At 37.2% G+C, this 24,219-nt stretch overlaps 2 protein-coding genes across 13 annotated transcripts in view; one reads left to right on the forward strand and one right to left on the reverse strand.

The window, feature by feature from the left end:
• Nucleotides 1-24,219, reverse strand: part of LOC127371738 (neogenin-like) — a 197,338-nt gene that overhangs the window by 120,847 nt on the left and 52,272 nt on the right. Inside the window, exons 3-4 of the mRNA XM_051414732.1 lie at nt 22,247-22,282; nt 21,768-22,043 (exon numbers count right to left, since the gene is read on the reverse strand). Coding sequence (XP_051270692.1) covers nt 21,768-22,043; nt 22,247-22,282 — 312 coding nt within the window. The remainder of the gene's footprint in view (nt 1-21,767; nt 22,044-22,246; nt 22,283-24,219) is intronic.
• Nucleotides 1-24,219, forward strand: part of LOC127371740 (butyrophilin-like protein 2) — an 83,256-nt gene that overhangs the window by 19,462 nt on the left and 39,575 nt on the right. For 3 of the 12 annotated variants that reach the window (XM_051414738.1, XM_051414737.1, XM_051414748.1), the window contains one exon: nt 4,196-4,474. The exons of 3 other annotated variants lie outside the window; for them this stretch is intronic. In XM_051414738.1, the coding sequence (XP_051270698.1) occupies nt 4,196-4,474 (279 nt within the window). Of the gene's footprint in view, nt 1-313; nt 647-4,195; nt 4,475-24,219 lie in introns of all 12 variants that reach the window. 6 more of the 12 variants (XM_051414746.1, XM_051414743.1, XM_051414739.1 and 3 more) reach the window with 5 other exon arrangements.

Here is a 24,219-nt window from a genome sequence, read left to right on the forward strand (position 1 = left end):
TAAATTAATGTGTTAAAACTCTTCATTCAAGATTCAAGAGGTTTATTATCATATGTACAGTATAAACACAAGGTTAGTACGCACAATGAAAATCTTACTTTGTCCGACTCCCTGAGGTAACACACATGTAAAACAGTAGGAATATAAACTTATATTTTATGTTTAATATAAAATATAACTAAAAATATTACATAACTTACAACTTAAAGTGCAGAACATTGCACAGTAAACAAAGAAAGAAACCTTACACTTCAGGTGCTGAGTGACATTACATCATGTTATCATACTGATTAATAATGTTTTTATCTTCCAGGTCCAGTGGTTGTCAAAGTGGAACCAGGCAGTGATGTTATTCTACCCTGTTCCCTCAGCCCTCAGAAGAGCATTACGTCTGAGCACTTTGAGTGGAAGAAAGATGGTCAGAAGAAGGTGTTCGAGTATGATGGAGGCGATCATTCCAATACCATCCTTACAGATCAAGATGAGCAGTTCAGACGTCGAGTCTCACATTTTTCTGATCAACTGAAGAACGGTAACGCCTCCATAATGATCATAAATACGCAGCTGAATGACACTGGAAACTACACCTGTGATTTTCCAGATCTTCAACCAAGACAAACCTTCTACATAAAGCTTGTTTTTGGTGGTGAGTACTTTCATTAAACAGTTAAAGATGTTGTTCATTTACTCATGAGACTGGTTTGAGAGTCTCTGATGGACTTTTGTCAAGTAGTCAGAATCCACATCTGGCAGAGCCTCGTCCCCACAGCGCTGCAGCCACATCTGGACTGATTACCTCTGTATCAAACATGATATTAGTGACGCATTGATCATTATGTCTCTGTACAATGAAATCTCAGCAGTCTGAAATCAGTGTGCACTCTCAGGTTTTTATTACCTCTCTGCTTTCCAAACCCTCTGACATAATTCTGTTTTGCCTTTTAGATGGTGACTTAACCTCTTAGATATCATTTTATTGATGTGCATTTCAGTCTCTCAGTATCTACCAGTTTTAAACTGTTTATTACCACACACATGAGGAACTGATACATGTTCATTTAATCACAGTAAAGCAAACACTCTGAGGTTTCATCAGGTGTGTTAATCTTACTGAAGGCTCTGAGAGAGTTAAATTGTTTAATGACGAAACAGAAACAAATAGAAGTTTTCTTGTTTTTGTTTTCATTTGACTTTTGTTTAAAATCCAGTAAATAAGACATAATACAGACTATCAGGCTGAAGTTCTCAGGATCTCTCCCTCAACTTGTCTATAATGTCTGTAGAAACTTTGATGTTGACAGACAGAAGTGGCTCTGAGATATTTTAGAAAGTGCAGTACAGATTATCTCCAGCAGGTGTCCACAGAGCTCTCTAAAACTTCTCCAAAGTTCCCAAATGATGACAATAAATCCCTTTAACCTCACTCTGACCCTGAATAAATGTCACTAAGAGTTTAATTGAACTATAAAAATCTGTTTTTAATATTTAAATAAAGATGTACATATTAATTATCACTGAATAATGTCTGTGTAAACAGATAAATAAAGTTTCTGTGTTCTGTGGGAGTCCCACTACCACAGGAAGTCCGGCAACGTTAACTTCCATATATGGTCAGACAGGTAATTTCAGTGGCTACAAACTCAGCGTGTTTTCACGGTGCTGACTTACCATTGGATGAAAGTATCTGTCAATCAGACACAGGTGGAGCTCCTGTGAAGATGCTCTCCTGTGATTGGCTGATGGAGTTAAAGGTCTGTTAGTTTGCTCACTTTAGGTCGTAGAAAGATGCTGATTGGTTTGTTTTGTTGCTGGGCGTTTACTGATTTCAGAGAGACTGAACATCATTGGTCCAATCTTTAATTAACAACTTAATATTGACAGAAATGACGTAGTTTTAAAGTTTGATGAGCGGCGCTAAAATGAACCGAGAGACACAATCGACTTTTATTCTCCTTATTTTTTACTTCCGCTTGAAGTGAAACGAGTTGGATTTAATCGGTGGACTTTAGTTCTTTAAAACGAGCTCCTGTTCGTCTCCAAATGTCTGTTTTTGGACCCATAAATACATTTGAACTGCAGCTAGACAGGATAGCTAGTAAGTTGCTAATGAGTTTACTGCCATAAAGTAATACAGTGCTGTTGTAATGTCGTAAATCTTATATTGAGCTTCTTAAATCCGTGTAAAAACGAACATGTAAGCTTTCAAACGAGCTCCAATATGAGTACATTAACGTCCACAGTCAGCATTCAAATATGAAATAGATTGATTTATTATTGCTCCATAGAAATGTCGGGTCGCGTGCAACCTCCCGCTGTAAAACATTAAGAAACAGATACCCTGGGGTCAAAGGTGAGTCCTGATTCAACTCTACATCTGAAACTACTCATCACTTCTAAAAACTGGAAGCATTTATTGTTTATTATCATTATGTTTGTGTTAATATATATATATCTATAGGTTTACACTGTACTTTTATGTGAGTGAGTATATATATTCACACTGCAAGCCTTAGTGCTCAATTCTGATTCATTGGTTACATCACATTAATAAACCTGAATTTGAGATTTGAGCAGCACGAAAATGTTGAGCAGAAATTTCTCACTGATTCAATTTATGAAAGGAGGTGTGTTTGATGCAGACAAAAGAACAATTGAAACCAATTGAATGATGAGTTTTCTGTTCTGGCAGCATGAGACTGTTGATCAAAGACACTCAGTGGCCCATTTATTAGCTCCACCTGTACAATCTATTAAGTAGATTAGATTCAACTTTCACATCACATTGTCATTGCACAGAGTACAAGTACTGAGACAACACAATGCAGCTGAGCTTCTAAGCAGAAGTACAAACAGCAGTTGAGTGCAGAGTGTGTCCATATGTACAGGGCTAATAAATAGAATAAACAGTAAGGGCTAGATATGAATCCACTGAGATATATACAGTATGAACATGTGCAGCAGTACAGTAGGCACAATATATAGTGCTGTATAAGTGGAAGACATTATATCCACAATAAACAGCTCTGATATGAATATGGTGGATACACTATAGATGATATATACAGTATGGACTGTAGTATAAATATGTAGATATTATAATTCAATACAACAGCTCTGCCATAAATTCCACCTTTCCAAAGTTTGTAATGTTCACTTTTTGTTGACTTTGTGAGAAATGTGTAAATGAAACTATATGTTTGTTACTGAGCTCATATTAAAGGTGCTGTTGTACTGGACTACATTATACTGAGAGCTGTTTCTATTTTATTGTCCTCCCTGTTTACACACATGAGAGAGACAGAATATTAGAATCCCCTCTGAATATAATGCAGTCCAGTACAACAGCACCACTAACTATGAGCTCAGTGATAACACATATGATTGAATGAACAGCTCTCTGACAGTGTAGAAACAAAGTGAACATTATAGACATCAATAAAGGAACTTAATGACACAACAGTTGTATTGATTGCATTAGATTGTACAGGTGTACCTAATAAAGTGACCACTGAGTGTTTGTGTCACTGACACAATGAAACCCTGATAACACAAGGGCTGCACATGCTTTTAACACCCTATGTTTCAGATTTATAACACATTTTATATTAATGTAGTGTGATAGAAAATATTGTCCACATATCAGACAACAGATTTAATGTGATATCATTTCAGGATAATGTATATTTGCTGTATATGTCATGATGTGAGTCAGAAATAGTGTTTCATTATCTTTTGGTAGAAGTATGATCCCCTTTCATATAATGTTGGGATGTCTAATTAAAGGAGCAGTGTTTAGGATTTAGTAGCATCTGGTGGTGTATTTGCAGATAGCAAGCATTACATTCCTTCCAAGTGTGGAGGAGAAACTACAGCCAGTATTTGGTTTGACTGTTAGAGGCTACTGTAGAAACATGGCCACCTCATGCTTTTAACACACTATGTTTCAGATTTATAACACATTTTATATTAATGTAGTGGGATAGAAAATACTGTCGATCTATCAGACAACAGATTTAATGTGATATAATTTCAAGATAATCTTCACTGTGTATTTACTACTGTCTTCTGTATGATGTAAGTCAGAAATACTGTGTGCAGTTGTAAATAGTTCACAAACTTTTGGTGGGAAGTTAGAAATGTGGACATATTATGTTCTTTAATATTATCTTTTTTTCCTTCTATATTATGTTCACAGGTGCAGCTCCAGAGCCGTATGTTACAACAGTTAAAGCAAAGGATGGGGCCCTGCTGCAGTGTGTTGTTCGAGGTGTTTCTCCACAACCTAAAGTAGAGTGGAAGGACAGTGCTGGAAACATCCTTCCTGCTAAAGAACCACAGGTCACAGAAAGAGGAGGAAGCTACGACGTCATCCTACAAGCTCCTTTGACCAAGACTGACCACTTCACCTGTGTAGTTACACAGGAGGACATCAACCATCAGATTTCTGCTGACATATATGTTGGGCCTTTTAATGGTGAGAGAGAGAGATAGATAGATAGATAGATAGATAGATAGATAGATAGATAGATAGATAGATAGATAGATAGATAGATAGACAGAAACTTGTCATTAGTAGCATTGTGTTGCAGTGAGGGTCCCAGATGACAAACATGTTGGTAGAAATGTAGCTTCATTGACTGCAGCAGAGTGTTGGTTGATTCCAAGCAGAACTAACTTCAAATCCAGCATCAGGTTTTGAGTTGAAGTGAAAATGGAGATGAAAACAAGAGTGAAAGTGTCACAATGTGATTTGTAAATGTGAGCAGGAATCCTCCTCCTCTGTCTGAGTGTGAAAGCAGGAGTTCACTAATGTTCACCTCTTCCCACATTTACTAACATTTGGCTTGTGCTTTGTATTAAATGTGACTGTGTGCAGCTCACTGAAGCATGTGGGCTGATTCAACCAATCACAGCTGATGTATGATTGAAGGCTTTATCATTGAATCTATGACATTAATGACATTAACTCTCTGTCATCTGTTTCAGACTCCACTGGATTGGTTGTTGGTGTGTCCGTTCCCATTATTCTTTTGGTTGTTGGTGTTGTTCTAGTTCAAACTCAGTTGTAAGAGAGGTAAGTTTAAATAATGTCTTTTCATCAACATAGTCATGATGAGCAGACAACACAACACATTCTTGATATATATCTCACGTTTAGAGTCTTAACAGTTGTTCATTCTGTTGATATTTACACTCAGATTAGGATGATGTCATTTTGGATTTCCTTTAATATAACTTTATTTTGCTTCCTGCAGACAAGGAGAACAGAGACACCCTCTGAATGTCTCCAATTCATCAACACCATTCAGGGAATCTGATCCAGAATCGTAACTATCTCTCCATGTGCTGTGCAGTTGTCTGCTCCAGTGTGTGTGTGCTGTAGCAGTTAAACTTTGTGAGAATCACTTTGAGTTTTAGACCATACTGTATGATAGTGAGGACATTTTGGCTGCTCCTCACTTTAATGGTTAAGACCTGGTTTTAAGGTTAAAGTTACATTAGTTTCAGGTTCATTCTGTTAATGAGAATTGAATGAATAGTTTGTGTTGAACTCTGATATTTGCTGTGATTGAGTTCCACTCTTGTGCAGCTTTAAGAGAACAAATATTGACTAAACACACTTTTACTCTGTTATTAATGTGGTTGAGGACAAAGATGACTTCTTGCACTCTGTTCTGTTGCTTTTATTCTTTTCTTTTTTAGATGAATTTCATTCCAGGCAGCATAATGTAAAGTCCTAATCAAACTGCCCACTGGGAACATCATACAGTTATACATATACACAGTCATACACCCCTTGACAAATTACACCCTGAGTGAGCACCTTTATTTAGGGGCTAGTAAGTCGGTGGAATCAGCAACAATAAAACACAGTGCCCCGCTGGTGCTGAGTCAGCGCTTTCTCTGCCCTGACTCAGCACACAGACGGTTCCTAAGTCTGACTTTTTTGCCACACAAACTTTATTCAGAATATTCAACTAAACACCCGAAATGCACATTCAGTCTGGCAGATTGGGCCGAAGGTGGACCCCTAGAGAAGACACAGACCAGAATGACCAGAAACAAACAGTATTTAAGTAAAATATCTTCTGTAGAATCTTAAGTGAATATTAATATTAATATTTGCAGAAAAAATTAAATGTAGAAAATAATGCATCTTCATTATTGAAAAAGCAAAGGTGTGTGTGTGTGTGTGTGTGTGTGTGTGTGTGTGTGTGTGTGTGTGTGTGTGTGTGTGTGTGTGTGTATGTGTGTGTGTGTGCACTGTACAGTGTAGGGTTATTTGAATATAAGATAGCTCAACAACGTACAGCTTCCTTAATGACTCTGAGCATCAACAGATTGAATACGTATGTTAAGCTTTTATTTGGATGAACTCTGAATGTTACTTTTAATGTTTTTGTTTTTTGTTTTTTGATTTGTTCTGTTTCATCCTGTCATTATGCATCTCATTAGTATTTCCCTCTCTCTCTCACGTTGTTGCTGATGCTGTTACATTATAGCACATTAATGAATGGAATGAAGCGACAAACACAACTCAACCAAACAAGGAAATTATAAGAGAACAAACATTTATTTTAAAGATTATATTGACTGTATTAAATCCAAATGTTTAGTTCTAAAAGTTCAGGGACTGAAGCCAAAAAAAGGAAAGTACTCTAAAATAATCAGGTGACCTGTTAGAACAGCAGATCTATTATGAGAGGAGAGGAGATGGAAACACATGACTTCTGTCAGATCTGAGACTGTTAAATACATGAATGTAGATCAGATTGAAGGAATCCTTTGTCACTGGGATGTTAAAGAGAAGATGGAGATAATCTCACTTGTTTCAGTTCTTGAAAAAGGTCCATATTGTATTAATATGTTACGTCCATTTTATTGCTTGAGTGTGAATCATTTTTAAATATGTGTAAAATTAGATTTTTACTGCAGTTAACTTAGAATAGGGTTTTTCACTGCTTTGTTTTCATTATGATGCCAAACAGGAGTCTTCTGGAGGCTGTTTACACCTGCTGTATATTCAGACAAACACTATAGAGCAGTATCTTACTCACAATGGAACCTCTCACTGTCCATCATTACTCTCCTTTGTTCCAGTTCAGTGTTACACTAACCTCTAGTTACTTTAACCTGCTCTGTCAGCAGCCCTGCAGGAGAGAGACGCTGGGACGCTCTGGAGGTTTCTAACTTTATGAGACACACACTTTTACTTTCTCTCAGCGTGTGGAAATCTGATGATTTACATCACAGATGACCAAGAAAGTCATTAATGCCAGAAGGGATGACACAATAGATGTTTTGGAGTTAACAGCAGTATCAGTGAAATTCCACGATTCTTGATCCCAATTAGATACCGCTGTAAAAAACTAAACAATAAATATCATATACTTAAATATATACTATTAATAATATATACTAAAATATTCTATAACATTTGAACATAACGAAAAACAACAGAAAGAAAGAAATAACTTAATGTGTAACGTTACCTGAATTTAACAATCTGTTGTAGATAGTGTTTCATAAAGTTTCTAAAGTTTCCCCTCACTCAGTAACTCAAAATCGTAAGATATTTAAAAAAAATGTATTAAATAATTTATCTAGAGATAATGAGGTTACTAGTTCAGTGGTCAAATCAGATGAAACAGGCAGCGTGTTCACAAACATCTGCAGCTCATCAGCGGAGGTAAAAGAGCCCTAGCACATAGTTTCATTACAGTGAACTAAACAGAAGTGTGGTGTACTTAGAGGATGTCAGTTTCAGTGTGACCCAGGATGTATTAGAGATCATAAGATATGTGGTCAGAAAGTGAAGGAAAGTGGTTTGTGTGATCGGATTAAGTCACATGTTAATACCAGGTGTAAACAGGCTCATAGAGACACTGTGTGATTCTTCTTCCTATTGCAATAGTGTGCAGTGTAAATACCGTATTTTATTTTATTAAGAGTTGTCAGCCTTCTTCTGTGCTGCTTCAATGTGCCTTGTTGTTTGTTCACTAATATATTCTGACTGAATGTGTATTATTGATGCTGACTGTCATTACACATAGTGAGGATACACACTGTGTTATAGAAGATTGTTTGTGTTTGAAATAATGATGTCACTGAGTTTCCTTGTTGATGAGATATTCTTCCAATCAGTGAGTTAATGTTGTTAAGTTGTCTTTTCTTCCTCATGTGGTTCTTTGTTATTGGAGCAGCTAGTTAGCTGGTGACGTAGCGACAGCACACTGCTACAAACACTACATCTGTCTACCATCACTTCCTGTTGCTACTGTGGACATTAAAGTGTCCTAAATAATAATGAGACATTACAATCATCATGTTTAAACTTTTGTCTCCAATCGTTTGAATAAAACAAACTTTCCTGATGGATGACTGGATGCTTTTATTTTGAAGGAAATCAGAGTGGTTATTGATCTGCTGCAGCAGCTGTTTTTGATACTTAAAGTCTTACTAAAGACTCTTTGAACACAAACCAACTGGATTTAACATTTATTTAAATAAAACACAGCAACCCAATAAAATCAAGTTCTATAAAGTCATTTTATATTTATATTGTGAGTAATAGAGTTAAAAAGAGTGATTTCTAAAGCTGAACAACAGCTGCTACAGAGGTCCTGGTTAGTTTTAAAGAATACTGAATATTTCTGTATAGTTATTTTATTGGCTGTCTTTGGCTCACATTTCCCTGAAACTTCCCCTTTTTTAAATCAAATAGTGGAGACACTACTGCTTTTGTCCACAGGGGGCGCCAGAATCAACACAATGAAAGTTCATCATAGAAATAAAACTGTTAAAGAGTCCTCCAATCACCTGATTCAAAGATAAACAACAATAATAATTTGTTGAACTCCTGTATCACTGAATATGAAGCCTCTGTCAGCCTTGGTGAGTAACTTTATTTAATAACCTGAATAAAGTTGATGTTTATGTGGACTGTGGTTGAGAACCACTTCCTGCTCATTCTCACTGTGTTCATATGAGACAGCTGCATGAATAAGAAGTTATTGTACATTGGACCCTTTGGTACTCGGATACTTTAAGTAAAAGTACACAACTCTGTAAAAAAAGCTCCATTACAAGTAAAAATACTGCATTCAAAGTAAAACTACAGAAGTATTATCAGCTAAAAGTAATGAAAGTATCAAAAGTAAACAGGATGGCACAGCTACTTCAGTAAACTGATCTAAAGATGTAAATGAAGGCAGGCTGAATCCCATCTGAGTCAATAAAACATTATTGTTTAATGTTTGTCATTAATCATGAATCCACAACACAGCAGTTTGTTTAGTGAGTAGGAAAAAAACGTGAGTATTTACATCTACCGTCATACACGTCACAGTTTATACCCATGCTAACACAATAAAGACTTTTATATACAAGAAATACTTATTAGCATCATTGTACAAAGAATACCATCATAGTAACTCACTATCTGGATTTGTCATTGATGCAAAATACACAAAATAATAATAATGAAGCTCCGCTCAGCTGCCCTGAAATAATCAGAATCATTAGACAAAAGGAACTTGTATTGTTTGCTGTTGTCTAGGTTTAAAAACAGTTTTACATCAGAAAGTACAAGGCAAGACAATCACAATCTACATGTATACAAGGTTTGCCCTTTATGATCGGTATAAATACACTCTCTCCTTGTTTATGTACACAGAAATCAACCCGTCTCCTCCGTGCACTGACTTTCCCTCCTCTCTTCATCCATTACAGCGATTACAAAAACAAAGTGTGTGTTCAGTGGATTTAGTGTCACAACGTTACACACATACCGGTGCTTGTAGTTCTTAGTGAGAATGAGCCTTTGTTTCACACACAGAGCCGTACTTTAGCTTCAGTTAGCACAAACCCTTCTCCTCCTCTATTCTCTTCTACAAGTGTTGATCACACGTCTTCCTACAGGACACTTTTATAAAGAACCAAATTTGAGCAAATGTCTCTTAAATGTCTCCCGAGCTTAAAAAACAAACAAGTATGAAGAAAAAAGCTCAGAGAAACAACAAATAATTCAAAGTGGACTTCTCAGATCACAACAGGCTTTGCATAGGTTTTTTTTATAGACGTGAACAATCTCAACAGGTTTGGACGATTTACTGCCAGAATTAAGTTTACATGTGATTGCTGAGTATACTCAAACTAACACAACCTAACACAACAGCCCTTCCTTCATGAACATCATGATGTTGAGATTGAAACAGTTTCAGAGAGCTGCTGATTGAACTGTGGGAGGCTTTTGGAGGATGGAGGTTGTGCTGTTGAACTGTAATGTGTTATTGTGTTATTATTCCAGAACCAAACTACCAACGAGTCTGTTCACACTCATATAATGTATGTGGTGAATACTTGACGTCTATTTTTTGGCTAAATGGAAGTTATCTCTATATTGGTGGAACATATGCATGATTTAATGATTAATGATTGATGTATTGGCTCAACAGGTGCACATATACATGATTAGTGTGTAAAGATGGATTCTTTTAAAATATAGTTATACTAGTGGTGCTTTTGCTTTCTTTCTTTTTTAGATGTAAAATCTGAAGTGAAAATCAGAATGAATGAGATGGAATTCAATTAATTCTTAAATTATGGCTAAAAGCTATTTTCCTCCATAACAGTGAACTGAATATATTTGGGTTGCGGGCAGAACATTTGATGGCGCCACATTAGGCTTTGTAAAGCAGTGATCAACACTTTATGGACCAAACAACTAATCGATTAATGGATAATGAAAATAATGGTGAGTTGTATTCAGTTACACTTAACAAAGTCTGTCAATCGGCTTATTGTAAAGCCTGCAACGTCACATTATGGTCAACCTGTTCCTTCTTCCTCTGCGTACAATTTCCTGATGTGAGACAATTATTCACAAATTGCTAGTTTAACCCACACTGGGTATAGGGTTAGATAGGATTATATAGGTTAGATAGGATTATATAGGATAGATAGGATTATATAGGATAGATAGGTTAGATAGGATTATATAGGATTATATAGGTTAGATAGGATTATATGGGTTAGATAGGATTATATAGGTTAGATAGGATTATATAGGATAGATAGGTTAGATAGGATTATATAGGATTATATAGGATTATATAGGTTAGATAGGATTATATGGGTTAGATAGGATTATATAGGTTAGATAGGATTATATAGGATAGATAGGTTAGATAGGATTATATAGGATTATATAGGTTAGATAGGATTATATAGGATTATATAGGTTAGATAGGATTATATAGGTTAGATAGGATTATATAGGATTATATAGGTTAGATAGGATTATATAGGATTATATAGGATAGATAGGATTATATAGGTTAGATAGGATTATATATGATCATATAGGTTAGATAGGATTATATAGGATTATATAGGATAGATAGGATTATATAGGATTATATAGGTTAGATAGGATTATATAGGTTAGATAGTTTACTATTCAAGCTATTGTTGTTGTGTTTTTGTAATACTTTGAATAAGTTGATTATCAGTGTATATTTATTATTATTATTATTAGTCACTTTTTGGCATCAAAACAACGTTTTTGATAACGTTTGATAGCAAATGTTTAATAACTAACGTTAATTACAAACGTGGTGACGTTTGCTAGCAATATGGTTTTACATTAATGAATTCATTTAGTTAACTTATAGTTTGAGGTAGGGATGGGGCCGATCCGATCCAGTATCGGTATCGGGACCGATACCAGCGTAATTCACGTATCGGAATTTCCCGATCCAACCTGCGGAGATTTCCGATATCCATGAGCCATGACTGCACTTTAACGCTGTCTGCTGAAATGACTCCACAGTCTGCTGGCTGGCTGCAAACTGTGGAATGGATTTCCTGAACGGAGGCGCGGCTCAATGAGACACAGAGTTATGAGACACGCCCCGCTCAGGAAATCCATTCCGCAGTTTGCAGCCAGCTAGCAGGGATAGCATTGAGCAGCATTGTGGCGAGCCAACATGTCCGCTGTGTGGAAATACTTTACACTGGAAACACCGCAGAGCAAGACAGCAAAATGCAATGTTTGCAAAGCCGTAATTCAGTTCAGAGACGCGGAAGCTCCCTCGCATCGTACAACACTACGAACACAATCAAACATTTAAAAAAAGCACCACACGAAACAGCACGAGGATTATTTAGGCGAGCTGTCAGGAATCACTTCTGGAGTCATTCCAAATATATGAAACATATATAAACATATGGTATATATATATATATACCATATGATTTGATTTGATGAGAAGAATACATGTTACAGTACACACGTTACTGTTGTACTGCGTCTACTTACTTACAGTTACTTTGCATACATAACGTTACTATGGTACAGTTATTACTACGACATTAACGTTACAATCTAACAGATTACTAACAGGATTAAAGACATTTCACTGCTCCAGCTGCTCTTGTCTGTTGTGGAGTGGATAAGCAGGTAGGCTACAATGTTTGACATCCTGTTAGCCATATATGGTGTACATATTCAGATGAAGACTTCATCACACTTTGTGTATATCTACAAACATGCAAACATTAGCAAACGTTAGCGGGTAACGTTAGCTGGCTAACTAGTAACACTCCCGTTAGCTTTGATTATGAAGATATTCCTGTTCTTCACCTCCCATACGACAGCGTTGTTAACCCATCCACTCTTGAAGAAAAGATAGCTATCCGTACTTTGGTAGGCTTTCATTTCTTGTGCGGTGTAAGGTGACGAAAATATGTAAATATATATGTTTCTTGCCCACCAGGTAACCATGGTAACCACGTGACTGCAAAGTATGAATATCGAGCATCCCTAATTCATACACATTCACAGAGCAATTCGGGGTTCAGTATCTTGCTCAAGGACACTTCGACATGTGGCACCAAGAGCCGGGGATCGAACCGACAACCTTCCGATTAGGGGGCGACCCGCTCTGCCTCTTTAAAAAAGCTCTGAACATTTTTCCTTTGAATGTGTTTGATGTGATATTTGGTTTCATCAGGATGGAACTCTTAGATAAGATCTGTAATACTACCATCAATAATGTTACAATAATAATACAGTATTCCTGTTAGAGGTGTGTGTAGAGCAGAGGGGAGGACAGGGTGATGTTATAATGTGGACCTCCATGTTCTCCAGAAGGGTTCCACTAATCTGTCCTGTAACCAGCTGCTTTATCTGATACCAAAGAAAGGTTTCTGTCTGCAGGGTTTGAACTTTAATCAGAATTAAAACTTTGTTGCATCAGTTGTAGACAATAGTATCAGCTGCATCATACATCTGTACAAAAGGGATTTTCTTGAATGTGAATAAAGATAATGAAGTGAAGTTAGCCTTCCTGCTGTACATGTTATCCTCTGTTGTGCATTTAATAATAATAATACTTATTATCCAATAGCATTACATATATTCCAAACATCCAGTGCTTCCAACAGAGTGAAACAAAAATTATAAAATTATTAAACTGCACATTGTCAGAAAAGTTAAAAAACGTTTACTCCCAAAAACAAGACAACAATGATGAATAAGTTTTATAACAGAGAGCAGACAATGACCCACAGGACCAATTCCAACCATCTAGTGGATGGTGTTTGCTCAGATGTCACTAATCTGGCCAACAGTAAGAAAACATGACTGATGCTGTCAGATTAAATTGGGATTACGTTGACTATAAGAAACTCGTAGAGTTAGACCGTGATCTCGTAGTTGTACATTTCATTAAAGGCTAATCTCTTCAACAGTTACACATAAAAGAATGAAAGCTGTCATTGGTCCAGTGCCAGTTCAAAATAAAAGTAAAATATCTTAAAATCAGTTATAAAACTGTCAGAGTGGCATTAAATACAGACTGATGATACTGTTATTGAAGCTGATCTCAATAACTGAGAGTCTCAGAATCTGATATATAACATAAACATTTTATGGAAAACACAAAATACAAAAACTTCTTTGAGTTGTTCACCCAGATAAAACCTGTAAAGGGAAACTTTGTTGTGCAGCCTGAACAGATCCAGATTTTCATTCATGTCATTTTGTTTTCTTTCCTGCAGACGATAGGAACAGTGGAACAAATGGACGGGCAGAGGAGAATATACACTTGTCCAGTACTGAACCTCAATCTGCTTCCTAAGATCAGGATGACACATCAGTGTGAGAGTGAACGAGAGGCAAACTGTAAATTAGTATTATTATATTATACACACATTCCATTACCTTCAATGATCCTAACGGGGACAGTGCACCTGAATAAAGGTTACTGCAAACGTGTTCGATCCCCGGTTCCTCCCGTCCACACGCTGAAGTGTCCTTGAGCAACACGCTGAACCCCAAATTGTTCCTGATGGTGAGAGCAGCACCTTGCCACTGAAGACTGCTCTTACTGGAAATGAATGTGAATGTTTTGCAGCTAAAGTGAAATATAATGTGACTTTGTGTTTTATTGACATATTTGTGTTATTGACATTATTTGGGACAGCCCTGTATTGTTTGTTTATTTGTTAAGGTGTGAGTCAGAGTGTGTCAGGTACAGTTCCACACTGAACTCCACACTCAGTGTCCAGTTTATTAGGTCCACCTAGCTACAGCTAATGCAGGCTAATACAACAGTCCTGCATAATAAAGTGTTGCTGACTGATGTTTGAATTGTATGAAGGTTTTATATTTGTTACTAATGATGCATTTGTAAAGTACAATGTCATTTCAGTGCTTTATAATTGAATAAAACTGTGTGTTGTGACTTTATCGGCTGATTCTAAGATTTTAACTATTTTGTAACATTTGTTTTAATAAAGACTTTTTTTAGGAGAAGAAACACTTTGAATGAGACAATGTAGCAGATAAATCATCTTTAAAACCAAACAGACAGACAGATGGTTTACTACTGTAACAGCTTCATGAATAGATGACTTATTTATTCATTATCTTTGAGTATTTTCTGCCTTTATTATGATTTAATAGTTGAGAGATGCAACAAATATTTGCAGCTGGACTCAAAGCAGTGCATTGTGGTCCATAGTGAGAAAATAACAGAATATATCTTCATTTGTCTTCATAAAACACAGACAGACAGTGAGTAAAAGAAGCACATAAAGGTCACATTTAGAAACAGTTTAGAGGCAGGTTTAAATACATTATTAGCTGCCAGAGAGACTCTACAGCGCCTCCCGGAGGGGGGGTCCTCACTTTCTTTCTCATCCTTTCTATAAAAAAAGAGTCAAGAGCTTTTGGGGTTTGCCAACTGTTTGACACAGACCTTTAAAGTGTATTGTTAGATGTACAGTTTAGGGGACTGTACCAGGAAGAAAGTTTGAAAGTTAAAACTCTTTAACAATAGTTTTATACACTAGAGTTGTTTGGAGATAATTTAAAGTGACTGTGAGGATCAGGAGTCAGAAGTGGATCAAGGTGTTTAAAGTTTTTTAACAGGCTCTATTTTTGGACATTTTCAGCCTTATGCATTATCAACTGACTTTATGATTTAATGACACAAAAGGTTCTTCCGACTTTCCTGATCAGAAATCAAACTTCAGGATTCAGTTGAAATAATCCAAACGGAATGAACCATTAGTGTGGACCAGATGGGCTGATGGGATCTGCTTTCTGTAGGAGGGCCACTGAGACCACAGGGGCCACAGATTTCATCCAGAAACAAGCCTACTCACAAACTTCACAATATCTATCCATGGGGGAAAGCATGCGTAAAATGCGCACTCTTTACCGCACCTGGTTTCTCTATAAATCCAGACTTTTGCACATTTCACCGTTAGCAGCCTTTATAAAAGAGGCCCCAGGCCATCCACATACTCAAAGGTCCAAACCAGACAAACCAGACATTGGTTCTAGACAGCTCTAGTCTTAGTTTTAATTATTATTAATGATTTATTCTTTATTAATACCCACCTGCGGTGAACTGTGCGCACTCTTCCTCCTCCCAGTGTCTTCCCACAATCATCCATTAACGGTCGATGCTCAGTAGACAGTGAATATACCGACCTGTTTAAGGAACCTGTGTTGGACTATCAGTGGAGAAAGACGGAGCAGCCAGAGTTAAATATTATCTGAAGGTAGGTGCGCTCTCTCAGCACCAAACAGTAACCAGAAAACCGTGTAGTATTTTGGTAACGACCAAAGAAACTCTAAAATACCGTCACACAAACATGGCAGACGGTGGATGAACAGTGTAATGAGTCAGTGTTTAATTCGTCTTGTATTGATCCACCAAAAAGCTCTTCTTTTATTGAGAAATCGTATTTTTTTAAAACGGCCCCCTCTCATCCCTACAGTCTACCCCAACTACAATAACACAGCGAACCAATGGAGGCTGACAGCCAGCGGAGGCAACACAATCCTAAATCCACAGGGACAACAGTCTGTCTTCATACATAATATTATTACCGAACTGACAAGAAGACAGTCGACATATCACATCCTTTATCTCGTGTTTCTAGAGTTCTGTGTTTTACGGACACGTTAGGAATGGTTAAAATGACGTGTTTCTTAAAGGGAGTCTGGCACAATATTTTCCCGGGGCGCGGGGAGCTTAGTTGATTTAGTACTCAGACTGCTTTGTGCATTTTCAACATTTGTTGAGATACTGTGTCCCACGGTGTCCAAGCAGGACCAAGTTTTGTTTTTGTAATCTTATAATAATAATAATAATAATAATAATAATAATAATAATAATAACTATAGGCCATCTACACTAAGGCACATACTGAAATGTAGTGATAATGTGCGTTTTATATTTAATCTGTGTGTATTTTATATTTCATGAGGACTGAGCTTTATTTCATGATCTGACCACCTGGTGTCGCTGTTTCCTTTGTCTGTAAAACTTTGCCGGAGCTATGCATGAGTGAGAGCATGCGCACTACTACCTACTGCACATTTCTGTTAATCCCGACCTTTATGAATATAGAAGTTCATTCCAAGGATAGAGGGTGTTGTGTGTTACACAGATACAAACATATAAACCCCCTGAGACAATCATCTGTTTCGTCCATAGTCTTTAGCAGGTGCTGCTCTAACACACACACACACACACACACACACACACACACACACACACAGAGCAACTGAGGCTTACTTAAGATCATTAACACGGTGAAAAATAATTAGTAAACACTAACAACATATGAATTAATTAAGTAAGATTATGATGTAAAATTAGTACAATAACAAAAGATGATTATCTATTAAAGGGGAATGTGCACAATGTTAAAAATGAATATATACCTAAACAAAACAAATTAGTAAAATAATGAGCACACATATATTTTAATAAATGAACATGAGACTGCATGTGAGTTAAAATATTTAATTTTATATAATTTATGCATTCAAAGAATTAATCATAACATCCAACAATGAGTATATCTATATAACTTGAATACACAAAATCAGGAATTATCAAACTACTACCAAGAACTACACTAAACACCAGAGCTGAGATGCTGTTACCCCCTCCAACCTAAACCTAGACTCAACTTGTGATAGTTAAGCAGGCGCGGACAGAAAGACATGCAGCAACGCTCTAACAGCCGCCACTCTTCTGGGAGGTTTTGCACATTCAGCTAAAAGAGGTCAGGCACTGATGTTGGAGGAGAAAGCTCGGCTCCTCCCAAAGGTGGAACAACAGCAGAGGGCCTTTGAAACTGTTGGTACTGTGTCACACTGATTGATTTAAGCCATTTTAATCATTTTATTTCACACTTTAAAGGCTGAACATGTTTTTATACTGTGATTTTATTGGCTGTAATAAATGTTTTAATGTTCCTCAATTGCCCTTCATTTTCTTAACAGTGGGAGTAATTATTGGTTGGTAGTAGAACCTAACACTGTGTGTGACACACGCTTGATTTGTGTGCATAAGGCGACAGTGTGACCGTTCATTCCAACACTGGAGAAGGTCTCACCAGAATCTACCAGTCCTGGCAATATGCCAAATTCAACTGATCGTCTGAGCCTCTGTTAGTCCTTGATCCAGGTCTGTACATCTGTCCTGTTACTTTTCTTAAGCCAGAAAATCCTGGAGGAGAATCTGCATTAGTTTCACTTTAATCAGTTTCTGACAGTTCAAATACAGGAATCACTGCAGTGCACAATCCAGAGACGTGGAGATGTGGAGTCCACAATTTATTTATTTTCTGTTTTGTCCCAATCTTAATGTGGATATTTAGCAGCTAAAATGTCTTTATATTGCCCTCGCCTTATTGCCCACAATAGAGAATTGATAAATGATCAGATGTTTTATTCATCTTAGTGAGAGAAGAGTCTCTGCTCCACCTGTCAGTCACATAAAGCCACAGTGAATGATCTCAGAAAGAACCAATGTGATGATTATTTGATTGCTCTTTCTATTGAAGCTAACTATGTATCTCACACTGTGCATCCCCACCCTGCTGCTGCCGCCTGTTATCTTATTGAAGCAGGGATGGTACAGCAGTGAACACTAATAGTCACAGCTCCACTATTATAAAGCCTGATGAATTTCAGTTCAGAGGGGAAGGTTGTAGATTTGTGTTGGTTGTTCTTTCCTCTCCCATTAATCATCTCACAGCCCCTCAGGTTTATCTGGTGACCCTTTTTGGAGGGGACTGACCCTAGGTTGAGAACCACTGAATGAACAAGCTAGTAGTTAGTTAAATTACCTCCACCTGGAGCAGCTACAACAGTAACATGTTAGTAACAAGCAGCAAACAAATCTTGTCATCTTTTGAATCAGGAGGATTCTGTTTTTAGGAGCTTTAATTCTATGATCAATCTTAATAAGTTTGTGATCTTAAAGCAGCAACAAGGGACTTTGATTCTGTGTTGATCTGGTGACCCCATGTGGTTAAAAGTGGTAGTGTTTCCACCTCTTTGTTTTATTGATTTCAAGTGAATTCAACCAAATCTGACCCGGGGTCATCCATCCAGAGTAACTGTATAGAACCAGCCAATCTCCTCTCTGTTTGTGTCGGTCATATAGAGACATCAGTATTAAACTGAGACTGTTTCATAACCACTTAAACTGCTTGTAGTACATTTAACCTGAAGATCAGTGAGGGAGAGTCATTAACCAAATGTCCAGCAGCCAAAAACCCAACAGCTTAAAGCTTCACACAGAAACAGAACTAACCAGGACCTCTGTAGCAGCTGTTGTTCAGCTTCAGAAATCACTCATCTTAACTCTATTACTCACAATATAAATATAAAATGACTCTAAAGAACTTGTTTTTAGTCTTCAGTAAGACTTTAAGTATTCAAAAACAGCTGCTGCAGCAGATCAATAATCACTTCAAAATAAAAGCATCCAGTCATCAATCAGGAAGGTTTGTTCAAAAAGTTTATTTACACAATCGGAGTGTCAGTCATGATGATTGTAATGCCTCACTATTGCTTAGGAAATTTAACAAAGCACCAATATGAGAGAGACACCTTGGAAACATTGAAAACTTTGTGAAAGCACAGCTGGTTTGGTCAAACTATATTTCAGTATGGCACCTGAATAAAAACATGAAACTTCCAATACAAATAACTAATAGTAAACACACACCATCTTCTATAATGTGTGTGTATGCTCACTATCTGTAATGGCAGTCAGCATCAATAATACACATTCAGTCAGAGTATATTACAGTGGACAAACACAACAAGGCACATTGAAGCAACACAGAAGATAGCTGACAATATATACTATAAAATATTTACAAGCAAGTTCAGCTGGACCTCCCATGTCAATAGACCTTTTTTAAGAATTAAAACCAGTGTGAGTTTAACTCTACCTTCTCTTTACAATCTTTTCCCTTTTTCCTTCAGTTAGGAATCTGATCTGCATAAATAGTAGTAATAGTAGTTAAAAGTCTCTTCTCACAAGCTCATTCAGACTATTAATGCTCAACATCCATGATATCAACCATTACTGCTTCACTTCACAAACTTCCTTTTGGTTGTATTTAAGTTTTGTCTCTTGTTTTAAGGCACAGCATGATTAAGCTACAAGTTACTTTATATTCACACACATCATAGATTCAGGAATCTGTTGTTCTGACGAATCAACCCACTATCTCTCTGCTCTGTTACAGTGTCATTAATATATATCTATTTAGTGTACCTGACCTTTTTGTTCTGAAACCTTTGAGAACTAAAAATTTGGATTTAATGCCATACAATATGATCTCTCTGTCTCTTTAGCTTTATCAGTAATTTTCCCTCATTATTTATCACAAGTGTTTTCCTGTTTTGTTGTCTATGTTGCTTCATCTTATTCATTTATGTGCTATAATACATCTAACAGTCCAGCATAAAGTTACATTTTGAGTCTTCATGGACAACAGTGTGAGAAGAAATACAGGACAATACAATTCATTCATACAAAAGCCCTGTAATAAAAATGGTCTTTGTTGTTTGAGCTGCCTTATGTTGAAATATATCTAAGACCGTAGAGAGTGTAGGTATCAACACTAACCTAACATTAAGTGGCACAGATATAAAATACTTTGGCAGAATTTACCTGAGGAAAACGTCCTGTAATCCTAATAAACCTGTAATCTTGATTGATGTTGTTCATTTCCCCTGATTTCACGTCCAATTCCTGCTCCAACATGAGCCTTTGGGTCAAGTTGGTTTACAAGCAGTTACTGTGGTGGTATTCACGGTCGAGGTGCAACTCATCAACTACATCTGATTACTGCAGAGTATTGAAGGGTAGGAAGACAAAGTGGTTGTAGACTGCATATGTACACTGTACAGCACACACCCCTCCACAACATGAACCTATCAAACAGGTGGTGGGTTAAGTGGCTGTGAAGAACCGTCAGAAGAACCGTCAGAAGAACCGTTAGAAGAAGCGTTAGAAGGAGCTATAGAAGCACCGTTGCTCTGCTGATGAGAACCTGCAGAGAAGAAAAAAGGATATATTACATAAAGTTAACTTTTATATTACAGAGAAGAATCTGTTTGTCAAAAGTCTGCAAACTGTACACAGTGGAGATTCAAAAGTTGTTTTTAGTCAGCTGATGAATTCATTTGTTTTACAGATGACTCTCGATGCTCAGTGTTACCCTGAGACCAATGAACCTTTCCATGATATTCTAATTTATTGAAATACACCTGTAAATGAATGAGTGACTTCAAGCTTTATGTTCTCAAACTATAAAAGATCATAAAATAGTTCAATAATATGCCAATATGTTTACCATCATATGCTCCTCTGAGGGCTCCATAGGAACCATGTTTGCCATTTTTGGCTCAATTGATCAATTACTTCATTATAAATATAGCTGCTGGTCTCATGTAAATACAAACTTGAATTTCTCCTACAGGGGGTTAATAAAGATATATCTTATCTTGTCTTATCTTATCTAACAGAATGGTTCATATCTGAGAAGACAAAAACAAACTGTCAAAGTCTCTGGACGTGATAGTCTCAGTGGATCTGTTGGATTATGTTGATACATTATATAAACTTACCTTTAATAAGACTTCTTTTGATGTGCTTTCTAGCTACAAGAACTGCAGCAAGAGTTAAAACTCCTAAAACCAATCCACTAAACAATCCACCCAACCATCCAATGAGCTCTTTGCTGGATGATTCCTCACACAGTTTCTCTGAAACACATCACAAAAGGTTAATGTAACACTCAAACTGTAACTGCAGATCATGTACAGCACACTGCTCATAGACTACACACAACAACAATTAAAGGGGTCTAAAAATATTTGAAAACTAATAAACTCATGAACAATGAAAATGATTTGAAAGAAATCTCACCATTGATGAACACGTAGGTCTCAGAATGAGTCTGATGGTGGATTTCCTCCTGTGTGACTACACAGCGGTAGTGGTCGGTCTTGGTCACAGTGGTGAGGAGGGTAACGTAGTAACGTCCTCCTCTGTCTGAGACCTGTGGCTCCTCAGCAGGAAGGATGTTTCCAGCTCTGTCCTTCCACTCTACTTTAGGTTGTGGAGAAGCACCTCGAACTTCACACTGCAGCAGCACTCTGTCCTCTGTGACATTCAGTGTCCAGATGTACGGCTTTGGAGCTCCTGTGAACACAATATAAAGAAAAGCTTGTTAAGGACAACTTTGCTCTCCATTAAGGCTGAGGGGCCCTTTAGATAGTGACCCACAGAGTCCTACCTTAAAAGACAGATCAGGAGAAATCATGCTGATGATGTCACTAACTACTCATAAGCTGGGTATCTAACAGGGTTACAGATATAGATATCAGTGAGACATCATCACTCACCTGTGATTTCTCCTGAACGGTCTTTAATGGTAAGCTCTGAAACACAATAAGAACATTAATTACAGTGAGTGATATTATGAACATACAGTCATGGACGAAAGTATTGGCACCCCTGGAAATTTTTCCAGAAAATGCACCATTTCTCCCAGAAAAGTGTTGCAATTACAAATGTTTTGGTATACACATGTTTATTTCCTTTAAGTGCATTGGAACAACACAAAAAAGCAGAAGAAAAAATCCTTTTACACAAAACTCCAAAAATCGACTGGACAAAATCATTGGCACCCTGTTAAAACTGTGGGTAAATAATTTAATTTCAAGCAAGTGATCTTCGTTTAAACTCACCTGTGGCAAGTAACAGGTGCTGGCAATATATAGAAATCGAAACTGAAGCCAGTTAGAGTGTATAAAAGTTGACTCAACCTTTGTGTTGTGTGCCTGTGTGTGCCACACCAACCATGGAGAAGAGAAAGAAGAGCCGAGAATTGTCTGAGGACTTAGGAAGCAAAATTGTGGAAAAATATCAACAATCTCAAGGTTACAAGTCAATCTCCAGAGATCTTAAAGTTCCTTTGTCAACTGTGCGCAATATAATCAAGAAGTTTATAACCCATGGAACTGTGGCAAATCTCCCTGGACGTGGACGGAAGAGAAAATTGATGAAAGAATGCAACGCAGGAGAGTTGGAATGGTGGATAAACAACCTCAGTCAACTTCCACACAAATTCAAGCTGCAGACTCAGGGTGCAACGGTGTCAGCTCGAACCATACGTCGTCATCTGAATGAGATGAAGCGCTATGGCAGGAGACCGAGGAGAACCCCACTTCTGACACAGAGGCAAAAAAGCCAGACTGCAGTTTGCAAGAACATACCTGAGTAAGCCCCAATCCTTCTGGGAGAATGTTTTGTGGACAAATCAGACTACGGTAGAGCTTTTTAGCAAAGCACGTCATTCTACTGTTTACAGAAAACAGAATGAAAAGTGGTCCAAAATTCCAGTTGAGAGGTGTAGGAAACTTGTTGATGGTTATAGGAAGCGATTGGTTTCAGTTATTTTCTCCAAAGGGTGTGCAACCAAATATTAGGTTGAGGGTGCCAATGATTTTGTCCGACCAAATCTTCTGCTTTTTTGTGTTGTCCCAATGCACTTAAAAGGAAATAAACATGTGTATACCCAAACATTTGTAATTGCAACACTTTTCTGGGAGAAATGGTGCATTTTCGGGAAAAGTCCATGACTGTATATGTCGCTGGCATATTAATGTAATAAAATGTAGTGGGGAAAATGACATAATTCACACAAATTTAATAAGGGAGCTGCATGTTTGAACCATTTAGTAATGAGACGGATGACAAGATACATCAGAAACTCACCAACAACAAGCTCAATGTAGAAGATCTGACTTGGTTGAAGACGAGGAAAATCACAGGTGTAGTTTCCACTGTCAGTCATCTTCGTATTTCTGATCTTTATGGAGGCGTTACCGTTCTTCAGTTGATCAGAAAAATATGAAACTCGACCTTTGAACTGCTGATCTTGACCATCATGGCCATTATTGTAATGAATGCCTGCATTATAATAGAACACCTCCTTCTTCCTCTGACCATCTTTCCTCCAGTCAAACAGTTTATCTACGATGTTCTCCTTGGAGCTGAGAGAACAGGGTAGAACAACATCACTGCCGACTTCCACAACCACTCTGACCACAGCTGGACCTGAAAGATGAAACATATTTCAATCATTAGTTTTAATAGAGAACAATCATTAAGATATAAATGATCAATCTAATAGATATGATAACAGATTGATGCAGAAATGAGTAAATATTCAGCTCAGTTTTTCTCCATTGTTTTGATATATTGTTAGAAACAGAAGCTCAGTTTTGAGAGCACATCCATCCATGATACCCAAGGTGCAAGAGCTCATGCGGGACACTGTACTCTCTACAACTGAATGTGTTAGAGTACATTG

The sequence above is a fragment of the Dicentrarchus labrax genome, unplaced genomic scaffold (genome assembly GCF_905237075.1).
Source record: "Dicentrarchus labrax unplaced genomic scaffold, dlabrax2021, whole genome shotgun sequence".
In the NCBI taxonomy this organism is placed as follows: Eukaryota; Metazoa; Chordata; class Actinopteri; family Moronidae; genus Dicentrarchus; species Dicentrarchus labrax.